Source organism: Mastigoproctus giganteus, chromosome 8 (assembly GCF_048544385.1).
Source record: "Mastigoproctus giganteus isolate SK-2022 chromosome 8, ASM4854438v1, whole genome shotgun sequence".
In the NCBI taxonomy this organism is placed as follows: Eukaryota; Metazoa; Arthropoda; class Arachnida; order Uropygi; family Thelyphonidae; genus Mastigoproctus; species Mastigoproctus giganteus.
This window is the reverse complement of record NC_143582.1, coordinates 51853873-51875009: the sequence shown is the minus strand read 5'-3', so window position 1 is coordinate 51875009 and position 21137 is coordinate 51853873. Positions and strand designations below refer to the sequence as shown.

Here is a 21137-nt window from a genome sequence, read left to right as displayed (position 1 = left end):
TATGGAGGCTACATGTCCAATCCGGGACAGTTTTAATTGTGGGGCAAACCACTGAAATCTGGAACTGTCCCGCATAATCCGGAACGTCTGGTCACTTTACTTTAATGCTATGCTGATCCAGTTTGTATAACAGTCTTTCATGCGGAACAGTTTCAAAAGATTTACTGAAATCTAAATATATGATATCAAAATTGTGTGCATCCAGGTCTTTGTTATTGCATCATAGTGCCTAATCAGATAGGATTCCTGCTTAACAATCCAAACTGTGATTTTCGTATAATTCTATTCCTGTTAAGATGATCCTACAATACTTCCTTAACCACTGACTCCATTATTTTCCCTGGAATAGAAGACAGTCTTACAGGTATGTAATATCCCATATTGCCCTTTGATTCCTCTCTGTGAATTGGAGATATTTACACACCTCCATTCCATAGGAACCTCTCCTAATCCAGTGATTCTCTTATAATGATAGGCTGCTACATCCAGCAGGTTTACATTTGCATTTTAAATGTGGCATTCATTTGTGTTTTAAATTTACTTTTTTTTTTTCCCATGTAGTTTTCACTTTTGTACAAATTTCATTTAACATTGGTGACAATTGACCAGTCGTAGCCTTGTAATTCATTATATTTTCAATTTCTCTGTAGTTGTTGTAACAGTTATTATTGATCCTAAGTTTGACAAAAAAATCTACACAACATCAGAAAGTTCCCTATGCATATGTTTCAATGTTTTTGTTTATTAAAACAAAATGTGCTTATGAGTATATTTTAATTTCTAGTTTTACCTGTAACATGAAGCAATATATGAAATATATAACACACCTGTCTACTGTGTTCTTTAATGTCATTAAGTGGAGTGACCATCCATTATGAGGGATGGTCCCTCTTAATTTAGGGAGTATCATGTGTATCACTCCTTAATTTAGGGACTGCAAGTTCACCACCCTGTTTTCTTAGAAGAGCTGCAGTTGCTAAGTGAGCGCTTGTACTGGTATGTTTTCCATTGTTCTTGGACGTGGGAAATGTGGAGAAGGGATTTGTGATTTGTCGGGTCATGCCTCAGGTAGGACAATGAAGAGTGGGTTTGAAAAATGTTACCAGGTATCTTAGCCCCTGGTAAGTAGCAAGCAAGCTTTGGTGCACTGTTGTGTTTCTAAATTCATTTCTTTCATTCTTAATACAATGAAGTGTAGAGTGTAGAGTATAAATTGAGTGTAGATCTTAGTTCTGGTAGTGAGATTTTAAGAGAAGGTGTTAGGGGGCTACTTTTCATGGTTTGAACTGGAAGAACCATTATTGTAATGCCCAAAACTGTGATGATGACCAATATCCTGCAGAGTTCATACCAGAAAGACACTTTTAATGTCTAGTCTGATGATTACCTGTCCCATACAATTTTATCATGAGTAGGCTTCAGTGTTGACAGTTCTGCTCCAAATAAAGAAGCCAAAATCAGAACTGTTTATTGTGTGCACTGATAAACAGTGTAGTTTTACCTAGCTCTCAGATATTGTGCAGTTACTGCTGTTTTATATGCCTTTATTTTTCTTCTAATTTAATTTTTTAACAGTTAAAACTGAATTCTGCAAAGAGACATTATACAAAGAGCATTCTCAGCAGGATTCAAGTAATTAATTGTATGAAATCAACGTATCTTTAGAGAAAGTTTTTGCACAAAGAAAATTTAATTATAATTTGATAGGCTGATTTATATTCATTAATACTAAACGACATTAATACTTGAGTAAAATTGTGTATGCGTATACTTTAATGAGGATAGTCATGTTGTTGATTTGTATTAGAATTGATTGAAGATTTTTAATAAGTTTGATACATAATTTTTAAGTGTATAATTTATTTTATTAAAATGAACATCGTGATGTGTTAGTTTTTCACATAGCAGTAAATACTGAAAGCAGCTCATTTTCTTCTGTGGTGTGTGTGTGTGTGTGTGTTTTTTTTTTTTTTTTAAATATTTCCTTTATTTTCAATAGGTTGCTGATGAAAATAAAAAGGATGGAATTGCAGAACGTCTTTATTCAGAGCTTCCAGAAACAAGTTTTACACGCTCCATATCTAATCCAGAGGCAGTAATGAGACGGCGAAGGCAACAAAAATTAGAAAAGAAGTTGCAGCAGTTCAGACAAGAAGGGGGATCTGATGCAGGTTGGTATTTGAAATAAGGCTGCTGTTATATTAGCATTTTGCAAAAATGATAAAATGCAGTTTAAATCTATGTACGATAAGTAACTGAAAAGTAATTTTTTCTCTTTTCTTTCTTTCCTTACTTTTTTTTTTTTATAGAAAAACCAAGAATGTGAACAGTATAAAAATCTATAGTTGGTACTGTGCATGCGTTTAAGGCTGAGAAGACAGAAGTTACTTGTTGACATTAGACTTAAATTTCTGTAGATTGTAATTTTCAAAAAAATACATATTTAGAGAACCCAAGTAGAAGAGGATGAGAAAAAATATTTGTTCTGTGAGTTTTGGAATTGGATAGCAAATGGATGCTGAATGGTTGCAGCACATGTTTGAACTGGTTTGGAAGAGAGTGAGGGAATCACATTTGCCAATTCAGAAGAAAGTACCCGTGGAAGGCATGCAGCAGAAACTGAACATTAGAGAAAAGGCCTAGAGTGTCAGGGTTGAACACACTAAAATAATATTGCCATGACTGATAAACGTAAGAGGTTTATTAAAACAAAATAAAACAAAATATACTGTGTAAAAAAATTAAATTGAAGACAGAATAAAAATAAAAACAATAAAATATAGTTAAAATAAAGCAGACAAGGCAAGTAGTTTTCGAGACAGAGCCTCTTTGTCAACTTACATAATAAATTTTTTTATGTTTATCGTTTGTCCGTTATACAATATTATTTTAGCAAAAACTGAACATTTGTGATACAGAGAGAGTAACTATCCTCTTTTTAATAGTGCTTAGAAGTTTGAGAGATATTTAGTTTCGGGGCACTACCCCAAACATGGGGTAGTGCCCCAAAACTAAATTTCCATGCAGAAGGAAAATTACCAGTGGAATAAATAAAAGTATAAAAAGGTGATGTGCAACTGGAATAAGTTTGGGACCTCAGCTTTTTAGAAAAAGTGGAGAAATGCCATGAGGGCTAAGCTTTCTTGGCTGAAAGATTTTTTAGAATTCTAATATCCATTTGTTAGAAGGCTGCAGGAGGCAGTTAATGGAGTGTATTTTTGTTTAGTAGGAGGTAATTTACCAATTCTTTATGGATGAAAATGTCATACTCAGTGAAAATGTCTGCTTCATATATTCTTATTCAGGTGATACAAGGGTTAAAAGAAAAGTATAGGATGATAGTAACTTGGCTTTATCTTTAGCTGAGGATACAGTGGAACCATCAGGTTGTAACAGAGGTGAGAGTACAGATAGACAGAATTTGGGGCTGAAAGCTTTGGAAAGAAACCAGAATTTTTGCTTACCCTTTTGACAAGAAGCAAGTTTTCTACTCTTAGCCTGTTTAGAATTGAATTTGGATTGATTAATAAATATTTTGCAATTATGAGTTAGTGTAGGCAGAAAGTGAAGTTGGAGATTTTCTATATAAGCCAATTGTGATATGCTACCTTCTTATATGTAACAGAGTTAGAATATTTATTGGAAACCTAAGTTTAGATAAGGACAAGATTTTAGGGTGAAATGTGGAATAAAGGATTCCATCCCTACAAGAATAATTTCACTGACATGATCTGAGCAAACATTAGGATTGAAATATTTAAAGCAGTAATCCAAACAAGAAAAAGAGGAATAGAAATCATGTACATCATCCCATTTTGCATTGTCATAATGCAAGACAGCATGAGGCTCTGAATGGCAATGGGAGTCAGTAAGTGACAACTTTTGGCGAAAAGACCATCACTAAATTGGATCCGAGGTGCTTAGGGACCACTAAAACTGACTCTGTGCACTGAAACGTTGATGAGAAAAAGATCGAGTGTCGAGTGTGTGAGATTAGGATTGTCTAGTATTCTGGTAAGTAAGTGAGTGAACAAGCTGTGTGAGGTCATTACCAGTTGCAAAAGTCTCAGCGTTCTGAACAGAAAACAAACAAACAAACAAAAAAAAAAAAAAAAAAAAACCTTTAATCTCTGAATTTTTTTTTTTTTTTTTTTTTTTTTATTCCACTTTAAACAGTACTAATATGCCTTTTTGTAATGGTTTGCAGTATTTATTGTATTGTAAGTTTTGTTGTTCTTCAAGAGGAGTGTTTCCATTTACAATGGGTTTCCTCAGCCTACAAGTTATTTTTTGGTAGGAATTTTTTTCCGCCATAAAGTGCAGTTCAAGGTATCTTGGTCGGTTAATCCTCAGGCTGTCATGCACTCCTGTACTCCATCCATCCATGTCCTCCTAGGTCTTCTCCTTCTTCCAGGAGGTATCCATTCCAGGATAGCCTTTGGATGATGTTGTGTGGATATCATCTTTTAAGGGCACAAAAGGTGATGTAGTTGTACACGTTGGCACTAATGATATTAAGAGTAGAAGACCGGCGGAATTACTTAACAAGTACAGGTCACTGTTGAAAAAAAAACCGTGAATTAGGGTTGAATTGGAAAGTGTCTGCAATTCTGCCCAGACACGATAGGAGGGAGTATATGATGAGAGCCCTGTCGATCAATTCGGCCCTGGAAAGATTGTGCAAGGCTCAAGGGGTAGAATTTTTTTTCAGCCTGGTCTGCACTTGTTAACAGGAGAGACTCCATATACAGGGATGGGATACACTTAAATAGAAAGGGTGCAAGAATGTTTGCTGATGCTATCGAGGCAGTGTTAGGTGGGTCGGAAAACTGCTAGATTGGGGGTATACAAGTACTAATAGATTAACAGTAGCCACTGGCAGAGGTGAAAGTGATTCTTGCACTGCTTCTATTGGAATGAGCCGCAGCCTGGAAAATAAGATGCAGGATATTTCAGAGACTACTGGGAATCATTGGGGTACAAGTAAACACATGGGTTGTGTTAAGGTAGCTAAGAAAAAGAACAGGTGCATGTATACTTGCGTGTACACCAATGCTAGGAGTTTAGTAAATAAATTTGATGAATTTGAGGTATTGCTCAAAACATCAAAGGCAGATATTGTGGGGATTTCAGAGACGTGGTGTCACACAGATATAAGAGATGCAGAACTGGAATTTGGGGAGTACGTCTACAGAAAGGATAGACAGGATAGGAAGGGGGGAGGGGTTATGCTATTAGTTAAGAAACACATAAAAACCAAGGAAGTGAAGCCAGTCGACATCGTTGGACAGTGCAGTGTTGAGTCAGTTTGGTGTGACATAAGCATTGGGAGATCAAAATTGAGAGTAGGAGTGTGCTATAGGCCTAATGACTCTGATGAGTATAATATGAAACTGTACAGGGAAATAGAGTGGGCCAATAAATCAGAGAGTCTTATAATGGGAGATTTTAATTTACCAGATATTGACTGGAATTTGGGGGCTGGTCACTCACACACTAGCAAGGCTTTTGTGGATTTATTGGTTGATTGTTTTCTACATCAGCATGTTCGGGAGGCAACTAGAGGGAGTAATACACTTGATTTAATTATCAGTAGTGATTCTTCATGCATTAGGAATCTGCAGGTAAATGAACCACTAGGTGGCAGTGATCACAGTGTGCTGAAGTGGGATTTACTCAGAGGCAACTACCATTAGGGGTAAAGGGAAGGGTTATTGCTTTCGTAAAGGCGACTACGATGGACTGAGACAGTATTCAAATTCTATACAGTGGGACCAACTGATGATATTACCAACAGCAAATTCAAAATGGGAAGCATTCAAAGAACTTATCTTGGAAGCTGCTAGGCTTTACATACCAACTAAGAAATATTGTTCAAGGTTCAGGCCTAAGTGGATGTCAGATGAACTAATGAGACATATGGCAGAGAAGAAAAATGCATGGGATACATACAAATTAACACGTCACACATAAGACCATGATAGATATAAGTTGATCTGTAACCAAGTTACAAAGGAGGTTAGGCAGGCGAAGGCAGATTACGAGAAATCTTTGGCAAGGGATGCAAAGAAAAACAGCAAAGAGTTCTTTACTCATGTAAACTCTAGAAGGAAGGGGATGATTCAGATTGGTCCACTTGATATCGATGGGTCAACTGTTGATGATCCTGCTCAGGTAGCTATAATTATGAGAGCTTCCTTGGATTTGGGAAGTACCCATGGACTAGAGATGTGCAAATGTGACCCCAATTCACAAAGGAGGATCAAAGGGTGACACAAGTAATTATAGACCTGTTAGTTTAACTTCTGTTCCCGGAAAATTAATGGAGGCACTGGTTAAAGAAGCACTGCAGGATCATCTAGACAAGACTTCAGTTATAGCTCAGATACAGCATGGTTTTGTTAAGGGGAAGTCTTGCCTGATCAATTTGATTGGATACTTTGGTACAGTCACAAAAGAACTGGATGCAGGGAATAACTTTGATATTATATACTAGGATCTTAGAAAGGCTTTTGATACTGTTGCACATTAGCATTAGTAGAGGCATATGATGCAACAAAGCAAGCTTATTCAGTATCAGCCAGAAAAAAAAAAAAAAAACAAAAAAACACACACCACTCCCATTTCACCCCTCCATTCGTTTGAAATACCTGTCCAGTTGAGCTTTAAATTTGTTTAGGCTATCAACTTCAACAACAAGTGATGGAAGTCGGTTCCACCAACCAATCAACCACCCGCTGGCCAAAGGCAAATTTCCGCACATCTATCCGATATCCGTCCTTCCTCAATTTGAATTTATACCCTCTGAGGTGATTATTCTGAGCAAGATGAAGAATCCCATTGGCATTGAGCATGCTCAAACCATTCAAAGCCTTATACACCTCTATCAGATCACCTCGCCGGTGCCTAGTCTCCAGACTCTGTAATTTGCAAAACTTAAGCCTTTCTTCCTACGAGCAACCCTTTGTTCCATTCACTAATCTTGTTGCCCTTCTCTGTACCCGTTCCAGCAGCTCTACATCCTTCATGAAATGAGGCCTCCAGACCTGTATACAGTACTCAAGATGTGGCCTAACCATTGCCTTATACAAAGGTATAATCACCTCCTTATCCCTGCTAGAAAAATTCCTGTATATCATTGACAAGACACCATGAGCTACCCTTGCAGCTCGTCTGTACTGCTCAGAGAACTTCATATCTGCCTGCACAATTACCCCCAGGTCCTTTTCATTCTCCACCACTGTCAGTGTAGTACCGCAGAGTTGATACGTTGCTCTGGGGTTACTGTTTCCCATATGTAGTACTTTACATTTGTCAATGTTAAACTTCATTTGCCATCTCTCAGCCCATCTGTTCAACCTTTCCAGATCCTGTTGCAGCAGCATAGCGTCAGTAGTGTCCTTAACAACCGTGCCAACCTTTGTATCATCTGCAAACTTGGACATTAAACTTGATATCCCATCATCAATATCATTCATAAACACCGAAAACAACAACGGACCCAACACTGAACCCTGAGGAACTCCACTAATAACATTAGTCCACATTGAGCAGTGTCCATTGATTACCACTCTCTGTCTTCTGCCACTCAACCATCCCCTTATCCATAGCAGCAATTTGCCTCCAATGCCACACTGCTCCAATTTGTGCAGCAGTCTTCCATGTGCAACAGTATCAAAAGCCTTTCTAAGATCCAAATATATAATATCAAAGTTATTCGCTGCATCCAGTTCTTTTGTGACTACATCATAGTATCCAATCAAATTGGTCAGGCAAGACCTGCGCTTAACAAAACCATGCTGCGTCTGAGCTATAACTGAATTCTTGTCTAGATGATCCTGCAGTGCTTCTTTAACCAGTGCCTCCATTAATTTACCTGGAACAGAAGTTAAACTAACAGGTCTATAATTACTTGTGTCAGCCTTTGATCCTCCTTTGTGAATTGGGGTTACATTTGCACATCTCCAGTCTATGGGTACCTCCCCTGAGTCCAAAGAAGCTCTCATAATTATGGCTAGGGGTTTGCTTACTTCCTTTGCTGCCTCCTTTAATATAACTGGATAGATCCCATCCACCCCAGGTGCCTTTTTTATGTTTATCCTCAACAATCTCTCCTCCACTTTCCTCTCAGTTATTACAAAATCATCCAGCGCACTGCCAATGTTTACTTTACCTACATCATTCTCCTTCCTGAATAACTCCTCATGCGTGAATGTGGATGCAAAATACTCGTTTAGATTGTTAGCCACCTGAGTGGGATCCTCAACTGTTGAACCGTCAATATCCAGTGGACCAATCTGATTCATTCCTTTCCTTCTTGAGTTTAAATATGTAAAGAACTCTTTTCTGTTTTTCTTTGCATCCTTTGCCAAGGATTTTTCGTAGTCTGCCTTTGCCTGCCTAATCTCCTTTGTGACTTGGTTACAGACCAACTTATATCTATCATAGGCTTCCATGTCTCCTTAATTTGCATGTATCCCATGCATTTTACTACTCTGCCACCTGTCTCATTAGTTCATCTGACAACCATTTAGGCCTAAACCTTGAACAATGTTTCTTAGTTGGCATGTAAAGCCTGGTAGCCTCCAAGATTAGTTCCTTGAATGCTTCTCATTTTGAGTTTGCTGTTGGTAACATCATCAGTTGGTCCCACTGTATAGAATTTAAATACTGTCTCGGTCCATCATAGTCGCCTTTACTAAAACAAAAACCCTTCCCTTTACCTCTGATGGTAGTTACCTCCTTGAGTAAATCCCACTTCAACACACTGCGATCACTGCCACCTAGTGGTTCATTTATCTGCAGATTCTTAATGCATGAAGAATCACTACTGATAATTAGATCAAGAGTATTGCTCCCTCTTGTTGCCTCCCGAACATGCTGATGTAGAAAACAATCATCCAATAAATCCACAAAAGCCCCTTGCTAGTGTGCGAGTGACCAACCCACAAATTCCAGTCAATATCTGGGAAATTAAAATCCCCCATTATAAGACTCTCTGATTTACTGGCCCACTCTATTTCCTTGTACAATATCTTATTATACTCATCAGAGTCATTAGGCCTATAGCACACTCCTACTATCAATTTTGATTTCCCTATGCGTATGTTACACCGAACTGACTCGACACTGCCCTGTCCATCGATGTCGACTGGCTTCACTTCCTTGGACTTTGTGTTTCTTAACTAATAGCATAACCCCTCCTCCCCTTCTGTCCTGTCTATCCTTTCTATACATATTGTATTCCCCAAATTCCAGTTCCGCATTACTTATATCTGTGTAACACCACGTCTCTGATATCCCAACAATATCTGCCTTTGATGTTTTGAGCAATACCTCAAATTCATCAAATTTATTTACCCCGGGGGCTCACATCTAGTGAGTATGGGCTTGGCAAACCCAGGGTCCTGAGCTGGATATCATCATTCTTCTCTTTCTTGGTGATTCCTTTCTACTTCTCTCTCTCTCTCTCTCTCTCTCTCTCTCTCTCTCTCTCTCTCTCTCTCTCTCTCTCTCTCTCTCTCTCTCTCTCTCTCTCTCTCTCTCTCTCTCTCAGGGGGTAACTTGGGAATTTTTTTTTTTTTTTTTTTTTTGGCTGGTGCAGCATAAGCCTCAGGCTTCCTTGTACCATATGGCCATTAATAATAATAATAAAATAATAATAATAACAAAAAGAAGCATTTGACTTCCAGCTTATTAACCTTTCTATTGGCTAATTGTCTCAAAAAAAAAAAATAAAAATAATTTCAATGTCATTCTTTTCCAGTGGATGAGAAATGTCACACTGTGCATATTTGCCAACTCTCTGGATTTGTGATGTTAGAATCCATATTTCTTACCTGTTTTTACCCATCTCCATCTCACTGTCATAGTGTTAAAATTAGTAGTGACAAATGATGCAATAAAGCAAGCTTATACAGCATCAGCTAAAAAAAACACACTTGCCATACCACTTGTTTATCCATCTAATAGTTTGTCTAGCTTCTTGAATATATTCAAACTACCTATTTCTTCAACACCAGATGGAAGTTTGTCCAACAATCAACTATCTGCTAGCTGAAGACAAATTTCTGCATATCTATTCTGTAACCATCCTTCCTCAATTTGAATTTATGCCTCCTCGTGTGCGTAGTCTGAGCAAGAGGAAGGATTCCATTGGCATTGAGCTTACTCAGTACATTCAAAGACTTGAACACCTCAATCGGATCTCTTCGCAGGTGTTTAGTCTCCAGATGCTGCAATTTACAGAGCAGCCTTTCCTAGTAAGAGCATCCTTTGAAACATGATAATGAATTTTCTGTTCTGCAATGGTTGCCCAACTCACCTGATCTCAACACAATTGAGCTGGGACCTACTGCAAATGGACATTCAGTGCTGTGACAATCCACCTGACAATGTTGAATATTACTGGGCACATTGTACAATCAATTTATGGGTAGCACTACCACAGGAAACCCTACAACACCTTGGTATAGTGCATAATAAGATGTGTATAGGCTGTATTATGGGCAAAGGTGATCCTTACATTAGTATTAGGTTGGTGGTGTTGCTAATGCAAAGCAAACTTGGTGTGTAAAATTAAAATTACATCCTCTGAAATAATATATGAAAAACAAAACTTTATATTTTTGTTTTAATTTTAAAATTACTAGAAACATAAAGTATAAAAAATGTAACATACAAAAATCATGTAATTTTATATAAAAATATATAAAAAAAAATACAAAATATAATAATTACTGAAGTATAATTTTATATGTTATTTTTCACTTAACATGTTATTAGCTATAAACAAATTCTTAATTATGTGTTGTCCATATTAATGTTTTCTGAAATATCTCTTCCATTGCTAATATTGGAAGATCTTCAATAATTTAATTTTGAAAAACAATTTTTTCCTGTTGCAACAGGCATGGGTAGAGAGAAAAAAAATTGCATTGCAATTGCTATATTTGGTACTTCGTTTATTAAGTTATGTTCACATATTAGTTTTAACAACTCTTTTCGATCAAAATGGCTACTCCCTAATGTATTTAATGATTTCAAATCTTCAAAAAATTCATCATTGTTTACATCATTTAACTCAAAGGCAGATCTTAATTTTGCAAATTGCCGGAATGTAATTTGAGATCGTTATTCATACCTGAAAAATTAACTATAAATCACAGCTTGATCTACAAAATTTTATGAAATGGAATGCTCATTAATAAAATATCATATTTTTGATAGTCAAGTAAGCATGTGATATCACTGATGTGTATGACAAATTGGAATGGATTTAAACCTGCTCTGATCCATTCTGAGCTCTGCTCTAAGTAATAAAAATACCTAATTTTATTGTTGATGAGAATATTTTCTTAATTTACTGTTTGTAGTAAAACATCGTTATTTCAGTAATGAAAGTTTATTACACAAATTTATGAATTACTGCACAAATTTGTAACTCACAGTCATGGTTAGCATGACTAAAACCAGTTAACCTGGTTTTAGTCGACATAAAAACTTGTTATAGCAGTTTATAAAAATACCCCTTATGATTATAATAAAACAGCCCTTATGATTATTGTCCTGATTACTTTCCCATTTGATATTTCTATTTTTTTAAGAACATGGTCGTATTAAAAAAAAAATTAAATGTCTGGGCTCATTTATAATCAGTTTCAAAAAGAAAATTCTTTCTCTTTACGCATGGTAATAGTTATTCTGTAAATAAATTTCGCATTAAGATTTTTAATAAATGATGAGTTACTGCTGATAATCAGATCAAGAATATTGCTTTCTCTTGTAGTTTCTTTAAGATGTTGGCATAAAAAAAGTCATCTAGCAAATCTAGAAATTTTATGCTTTGAGTGATTTAAGATTCGATCCGTTCCAATTTAACTTTTAACATATCCAGAAAATGAAATTCTCTTCTCCCCACCCACAATAAGATATTTTGATTTGCTTCTTCGCTCTACATCCATATAGTTGGCTTTTTTTTTTTTTTTTTAACAGCCAATTGTATTAAAAAATGAACAACTCTGTGTTAAGAGCAAATACTAATTTAATACTTTTGCACTTAATATTTCTGTATTAAATAACTATATGCCTGCCAAGTATTCCCTAAATTTATCTACTATGGATGTGACGTATCACTTATTTGTATTTACGCAGTGTTTATATCATAATCCTAGGTGGAACTTTGAGGATATTTGGAGAATCTCTAAACAAAGATGTTCCGTACAAGACTTTACTACTGTCTACCAAAGATTCAGCTGCATATGTTGTTAAAGAAATTCTTGAAAAGTATGGTTATGAAAAGGAAGATCCCAATTTTTATTGCTTAGTTCAAGTAATAGTTCCCCAGCCTCATGGAGGTGAAGGAGATGTTCACGAGTATCATGGAACTTCAGGATTGAGGGAATATATTCTAGATGATGATGATTGCCCACTTTCAATTGAACATCAGCATAATAGAACAAAAGGCAAGTCAAATTATTTTACAAGTTATATATATATTAATCAACACATTATGGGGATCATTTGTTAAAAAAAAAGTAAAAAATAAATAATTTCCTTTTATATGAATGAGTAAAACAGTATAGATCATTTATTTTAAGCCAGTTTTATCTTTAGGAATTTGAAAATTGGAAAGTCAAACAGTGTGTTATGTAATTAAGTATAATTATTATCTTGTCTTTTGGCATTATTTAAAAGTAGTTTGAATTTCTTTACATAGTTTTGAAAATTTGTGGGCAAACCCCTTGCCTCTACGAAAAGTTACTTGTAGAGGAAGGTGGATTTTACATTTACTTTTAGGTACAGAATGTGAGATTTCGTTCTACCTGCCCTGCAAGAAATATGAAACCAACCAAATTTTGAAAAGAATTTTTTATAAAAGATAAAAAAAAAAGTCAAAATGAACAATTTTATTATATAAACATTGACAGGGTTGCAATTTGCAGCTGTCTTCTTTGAAATCTTGACGAAGTAACACGAGCAATATTAATAGGATTTTGTGCAACAACAAAAAAGTGAAATTTTTATTTTCTTGAGCAATTAAACTACTCCTGCACCCACCCTTTTTACCCCTTGAGAAAGTGCCTCTCCTGTGTACGTGTACATTTTGAAAGATATGTATTAAAGTTCCAGTTTCTTTAGCTGTTGTTGTGAATTGTGGCCAGAGCTCACCCAAGGAAAGTTTAAGACAGGTAGTATAGGTTGGTTGTTTAAGAGTTTCCTGATGTAATAACAACCCTGGTCATAATTCACTGAATTCATATGGTTCTCCCTCTGATCTTTATCTTCTGTTACATTAGTACAAATATGGTGAAAGAGGCCTATGCGCTCTGGATTCATATTGTTAAAAACGAAAATTATGGTTCCTCAGAGCGAACGGTTTAATATACTTAGAACATACATACAAAGAACGGTTTAATATACAAAACCGTTTGTATATTAAACCGTTCTTTGTATGTATGTTCTAAGTACAGTCGATTCCGGTTATTTGGGACACATCGGGACTAGTGCATTTTGGCCCGATTAAGCGGCTGCCCCAATTATCCGAAGTTTCACGTAAATAGTTAAAAATAGAACGTAACCCCCCCCCCCTTACAATTAGTTCACCGTACAATCAAATCACGTTACAACGAACTCGCCATAGTAAGTACCGTTCACTATACGATGTGTAGTAAGCGCCGGTCATTGTAATCACATTCGTGAATTGAATTTTAATTCAATTAAACAGCGATTCTAATTAGCGAAAATAGGATATTAAGCACAAATTTACTCTTTATTACCTTACCAATTAAAAAATTAAATGATGCGTGAAATTCGGAAGAATATACGTGAAAATCGGAATAATTAATACGTACTGTAATATGTACATACTAACTAAACTAGTTGACATTTCTGTTCACTGACATTTGTGGGTGGGGGTTAAAATTTAAAACAGTAAAAAGATAAGCAATCAATAACAAAAAACACGGCACACAAATTGCAAGTAACACAATATGCGCAAGCCAGAACGGAGTAACGAGTTACGAAGCTTTAGAAATGAAGAGAAGATTCTGAAAATTATATTTTTTTATATGATTGAAGATTTCATGGAAGTGTAAACACATTTCACCATAATAACCCACAGAATTCCAGCTGTCGGTATTATCACAAATTCAATAAGATCGAGTTTACTATCCGTTTATGATAGATTGCGCCAACAGAAAAGCCCAATAAACAGGTGACTGCTAATTGTTTTTATTGTTTTATGGTTGTGACCTCCAGAAATTCGACCGAACTACGTGGTACGGTCGGAGACAATCGCAGGGTGATCTCCAGTGCTGAGGTCTCCTGCCCCGATTAAATGGCATTTTGTCCCAATTAAGCGAAGTAAACCCCGGCTATTTTCTCGATTGGTTTCTGTTTTTTAAGATTTGCCCCAAATAAACGGCTGCCCCGATTAACCGGTGGCCCAAATAACCGGAATGCACTGTATATTAAACCGTTCGCTCTGAGGAACCATAATTTTCGTTTTTAACAATTAGTACAAATGTATATTTGGGATTGATTTGTGTGTTGTGTAGGTTGAATATATCCAGTATAGCTCAACCCCACTTCCTTTAAGATCAGCTGACTTGACCTTCATTGAATTTAAGAATTCCTTCAGTCTACAGTAGGTTTGAACCCAGACCTCTAAATGAGTGACACATTTCCCCCAGGGGCTCACATCTGGTGGGTATGGGCTTGGCACATCCAGGGTCCTGAGCTGGATATCATTCTTCTCTTTCTTGGTGATTCCTTCTCTCTCTCTCTCTCTCTCTCTCACACACACACACACACACACACACACACACACACACACACACACACACACACACACACACACACACACACACACACACACACACACACACACACACACACAGGGTAATAGGGAAATTTTTTTTTGGCCGGTGCAGCATAAGCCTCAGGCTTCCTTGCACCAAGGAAGCCTGAGGTTATGGTTAATAACATGACAAACCCAATTGATAGAACCTCTTATTAACAGCAGTCTTATATGCAGTCATTGAAGGAAAGACAGTCATTGAAGGAAAGAGAAGGTGTGAGCTGACTCACAGATTTATGGCATTTTAGGAAATTTTATTTGAAATTTATGGTATATATTTACCCCACCAGTATGCACCATTCAAAAATAAATAAACTGCAAAAGTTAAGTAATCACCAGTAGTCTTCTGTTATTGATATCCCTCCCATATATACCCTGAATTTTGTACTGTCTTATTTTTAATCTGGTTTGACCAAAAGTTATAGCATGCTTTTATTTTGAGGTTTCTGGAAAACTATAGAAATAATAAAAATACACTGGAGTCCCGCTAGTCCGAACTAATTGGGACCGAGCCCTGTTCGGATTAGCCGAATAACTGCAATAATGCAGAAGCAAGCAGTAAAACAGGCCTGGTTTGTTAAGGAATGAATGTATAGTAGGCCTACTAGCGTTTGTACTTGAGCATGACACACCGGAAGCAAACCCTCACCCTCCACGCTATGACTCACTGCATGTGACATTGTGCATTAAACGTGAATGTTTAAATCTTCACTCTACATTATTGTAGTTTAGTTCAGTCTGCTGCCACAATGGCCACGAAACGGAAACATGCAACGTGTACGTTGAAAGATAAGCTGGAAGTTTTGAAAAAGCTGGACAAGGGTGAAAGTGCAACGAAATTGGCAATAGAGTTTGAAGTGGGCAAGGCCACAATAACTGACTGGAAAACAACCATGCAAAGATCGAGCAGTTTTGTTCCTCTACTTCAGAAAAATCAGTTGAAAATCGACAAACAGTAAGGCCCTCAATGTTTGACAAGCTTGATGAAGCCTTATTCATGTGGTTCACTCAGGGAAGAGAAAGGGGAACACCCCTAAGTGAACCTCTTATTAGAGAAAAGGCCATTCATCTCAACAAACTAATGAAAGGTGATGAATCATTTAGTGCGAGAACCGGTCGGTTTTATCCCTGGAAGAAGCGCCATGGGATTTGCCAGCTAACGATCACCAGGGAGCAATTATCAGCTGATCATGCTGCAGCAGAGAAATATTTGGGCGAGTTCGCTGATTTGGTATCACATTATTCACCTCAGCAGATATGTAACGCTGATGAGACAAGTTTAAATTTTAAGGCTTTGCCCACAAAATGTCTAGCATCTCAACAAGAAATGCGTGCTCCACATTCGAAAATGAATAAGGAGCGAGTGACGTTGATAGTTTGTAGTATTTCTTCAGGAAATCACAAGCTACCTTTGATGATAGTAGTAGTAGTGGTGGCATGTGATGCAAGAAAGCAAGTGTATGAGCTTATGCAGCATGAGCCAAAAAAAAAAAAAATCACACCATTCCCTCCAGATGCCTGTCCAGTTCCTCCTTAAATTTATTCAACCTATCAACTTTCACAACGACAGATGGAAGTTCGTTCCAGAAATTAACCACCCGCTGGCTAAAGGCAAATTTCCACACATCTATTCTGCCTCTGTTCTTTCTTAATTTGAATTTATTCCCCCTTAGGTTCGTAATCCGAACAAGTGGAAGGATCCCATCAGAATTCAGCGTGCTCAACCCATTCAAGGCCTTATACACCTCGATCAGATCATTGCAGAACTTAAGCCTCTCTTGGTAAGAGGAACCCTTCATTCTCCTCACCAATCTTGTTGCCCTTCTCTGTACACGCTCAAGCAAATCTACATCCTTATGAGGCCTCCAGACCTGTACTCAGTACTCAAGGCGTGGTCTGACCATTGCCTTATACAGAGGGACATTCACCTCCTTTTCCCTACTAGCAAAATTCCTATATATCATTGACAAAACCTCAGGACCTGCCCTGGCAGCCTGTCTGCATTGCTCAGAAAACTTCATATCTGACTGCACAATTACTCCCAGGTCTTTTTCATTTTATACCACCTTAAGTGTAGTACCACACAGTTGGTACATTTCTCTGGGGTTACTTCTACCCATATGCAGTACTTTGCATTTGTCAAGGTTAAACTTCAGTTGCCACTTCTTAGCCCATCTGCCCAAATTATCTAGATCCTGTTGCAGTAGCACACTGCCATTACTGTCATTAACAACCCTGCCAACCTTTGTATCATCTGCAAACTTCGACATTAAGCCTGATATACCTTCATCAATATCATTGATAAATATACAAAACAACAGTGGACCCAACACCGAACCCTGTGGAACACTACTAATAACATTAGTCCATAAATCAAACTTCAAGAAGTATAATTGTGACGTTATACTATTCAAAAATTCTAAAAAGAACTCCAGACACTATCGCATCCAGGTATTATCATATGGGGGAGGCATGACGACCAGATTTTTTTTTTTTTTATAGATCGACCTTGTACACATACACTTATGCATATGATTAAGGGGGTAACAAGCTCCCCACCCATCTGCTCCTGACTCAAGATATCATACCGGGGTCAGTCACGAAAAATGCATCACGTGCATTAATCACATTAATAGTAGTGTGAGTGTAGGAAGCGCCTCTGGTGGAAACTGCGGATGATGTCACTTCCGTGACCGATGAAATTGCTCGGTAGAAAGTTGGAAAAACTGCGAGCCCTTTGTTAAAATATTCACAGTTCACCACTGCTGAAAAAAAATACTGAAAAAAATTATACTGAGAATAGAAACCAACCGCCCTATAGACTTCTGTTTTATATCTTTGCAGATGTGCATATCAGAGTTGGCGAAAGTGTGTAGTCAAGATGTTACAGAAACAGTGATTCAGAATTGTTTCGCAAAAGCAGGTTTTGCTAAAACACCAATTGATAACACTGAGAGGGATGAACTACTATAAGATATTGAGCAATCTTGGGTAGAAATCCAAGCAAGAAGTTGATCAGTGGAGAATTTGGTTTTTGACGAATTTTTAGGAGTTGATAATGATGTGTAAGCTCTGGCTTACCAGTAATGAAAAAAAAAAAAAAAAAAAGTTTTCTATTATATTTATAATAAAATTTTGGATATTATACCTAAAAATAGGTTAGCTAAATTTAGCAATTATTTAGTCAAATAAAATAGAGACTTTAATAAATTTCTAGAATATTAGAAGTCTCTTATCAGAGACTTTAAGAAACTTATCAGAGACTCTGATAAGAGACTTAAGACTTTAAGAAATTTCTAGGATATTCAAGAAAGGTGTAGACAAGCCCTGAATGTGGTAGAAAATTGTAGAAGATTCCTGAAAGTGATAGAATGTTGTAAATGATTCTAGAAAGTGAGAGTATTTTTTGCTATTGTAGATGATTGCAGAGTGTTTTGCAATAATATAAATTGAGGAGTAAGAGCTGCAACTTATAAAATTGAACTTGTGTCATTTAGAAAGAGTTTTTGGTGTAAGTTTTGTTCGTTTTTTAATAAACATGGTGAGAAATAAGGAATTGATTAAAAAAAAGAAGTGGTGTTATACCTCTGTATAAAGAAAGTTATTCCATGAGAAGTATTGTAAAATAACTAGTTGTTTCATTTTAAGAAGTACAAACTACCATTTGATGATTCAAGGAAAACGGCAGTTTAAAGGGAAATCATGATCAGGATGACTGCGTGTAACAATAGAAACACAAGATTAGACCATTACACTGATTTCTAAATGCAGTCTATGACTTACTGCACCTGAAATCCCAGCCGAGTTTAATAGGAACAGAGAAACTCCCGTGTCTACATCCACTGTAAAAACTCTTTATTAAAACTAGAAAATCGAAAGAAACGTTGGCTTGGGCTAAGTCATCAACATTGGACAACTGAAGAGTAGAAAAAAATATTGTGGACAGATGAATCTAAATTTCAAATTTTTGGATCCAAATGTAGAGTTTATCTCAGAAAATCAGCTGAGGTGCCTCCATAGCCAAGGTGGGAAGGAGCAGCAGTGTGTAGCATACACTTTTTGATTAGACTGTGGTTCGAGCCTGTCACCACCAAATATGGAGGATGCGGAAAGGTCAGGGAATGACTACCGCATATCCCGGAGCAATATGGCCTTAGTTGCTAATGCTCCTAAAAACCCAATAACAACAACAACAATCAGCTGAGAAAAACTTTTGCTACATTTGTTTAATGCCTAGAAATCAAGTATGGTGTTGGTTCTCTTGTGATCTATGGTGGCTTCTGTTTTTCTAGAGTGAGTGACATCAGAATTGAAGGAATTTTATGAAAAGAAGGTTATTAAAACAATCTTGAACGTAAAGCAATATCCTTTGAACTTGGACTTTGTGGAAGATATTTTATATTACAACAAGACAATCACCAGAATCACAGTTATAAGCTATGCAGGAACTTTCTAGCAACTAAACAACTGGAGGTGGTATTGCAAATTATGGTGTGGCCACTTAAACCCAATAGAGCGTTTGTGAAGTCTGTGTAGTCTGTCCATCTTCACAAAATTTATGGGAAACTTTACAGATTGGTTGGAATAATATTAAGTCAAGACACTATTATTAAATTAATTATCAGAATGCCACGTCTGTGTAAGGATAAAATAAGGATTTTATCACGTCAGCGATAAAATCTCTTGGAGGATATTTTGATGAAAAATCGATATTGAGAGATAGTTAGATCAGTAGAAAAATCAATATATAGAGAGTTGAGAGTTGGTATAGGATGTTCAAAGATAGATATGAGGACATTTGCAGTGACCCAAGAAGTGGGTGTTTGTCAACCTCTCGAAATAAGAACAGAGTTGCAAAAATTTGGGAAATTGCGGCAAGAGATCATCATTTGACCCTTGGAATGATGGCTGATATATTGGGTATGAATAAGGAAACGATTTGTCAACGTCTGCATGAAGATTAGGGAAAAGGAAGGTCTCTGCAAAATTTTAGCTGCACAGCCTCATGGATGAGTAGAAGCAGTGAAAACCATCATCATGAGAAGACTTTATCCAGACTTGTGAAGACGATCCTGATTTCCTTTACTGCATTGCCGCTGGAGATGAGTGTTGGTGTTTCAGTATGATCTAGAGATGAAACATCAGAGCATGCAGTGTATTTCAAAATCATCACCAAGGCCCAAAATGTTTTGTGTACAGAAGTCCAGGATCAAGATGATGCTGATCATGTTTCTTGACAAACAGGGTTTGATTCACAAGGAATTTATGCCTGGAGGTGAGAGAGCCAAACTTTGTTTTGTGTACAGGTGCTTCAAAGACTATTGAAGTATTATTTTTCTTGGGTGAGGCTGCAATTTAGAGAGATAGGCAGCTGGTTCTTGTTCCGTGACAGTGGCCCCCCTCCATTCCACACTTGTTGCGAATAAATTTCTGACAAAACAGCACTGTACAGATCAACCATCTGTCCAACTCTCTCGATCTAACACTAGCAGACTTCTCCCTCTTTCCCAAGAAAGAAGTAGTCTGCTGTAAGCTGCCCTCAAAGATTTCAGGATGTTGAGGACATAAATAAAAATGTAACCACTGAACTGAACGTAACGTCATCTATCTGCGCACCTTTGCTGACTCTTTTCAGAAACTTTTAGAATGGTGTAATAATGTATTCAATCAGGTTGTGATTACTTTGAAAATAAAACGATTTTTGAACTCTTTCAACTTTGTGTTCTTTTTATTTCACCAGTCCAGGAACTTTATTGTAACTCCTTGTATATCCTTTAATGACAGTTATTTTGATGAAGTCATAAAGCATTTGGATGCAAGAAACAATTTTGTCACTATTTAGCTTGATGTGAGGAAAGCTTGTAATAAAGTTCTCTGTGAAAGGCTGTTATATGAACTGGAGAAAATTTGGATTGCTGGTAAGATCCTCTTGTGGATTAGGATTGGCTAAAAGATGGGGACATATGAATAGAACTGGGCCATTTTGCATTAAAATGGTTTTAATTGGTTGCAGATATAATTTGAAAAATGGCATATGAAGTTTAAAGATTCTAAATGTAAAGTTTTTAAATGTAAGGTTATAAGCTAAGGGGGTGTGGGGTTAACAGTTATTCAGAATGAAAAAAAGGTTTTGGGCTATCGTTCACTTACAAAATTTAACCATTGAGTGTAAACAAGTAGCTAGGAAGGCACATGGTGAAACATAGCCTCCTGTCTGTGATTTGTAGGACAAAATAGAGAAAAGGACATTTTTGTCATTCCTCTGTATAAGACTACA

At 36.8% G+C, this 21137-nt stretch overlaps 1 protein-coding gene across 2 annotated transcripts in view; it reads left to right on the top strand.

The window, feature by feature from the left end:
• cno (adherens junction formation factor afadin) overlaps positions 1-21137 on the top strand; it is a 525824-nt gene that overhangs the window by 111298 nt on the left and 393389 nt on the right. For both annotated transcript variants that reach the window (XM_090380034.1, XM_090380033.1), the window contains exons 5-6: positions 2000-2171; positions 12174-12464. In XM_090380034.1, the coding sequence (XP_090236160.1) occupies positions 2000-2171; positions 12174-12464 (463 nt within the window). The remainder of the gene's footprint in view (positions 1-1999; positions 2172-12173; positions 12465-21137) is intronic.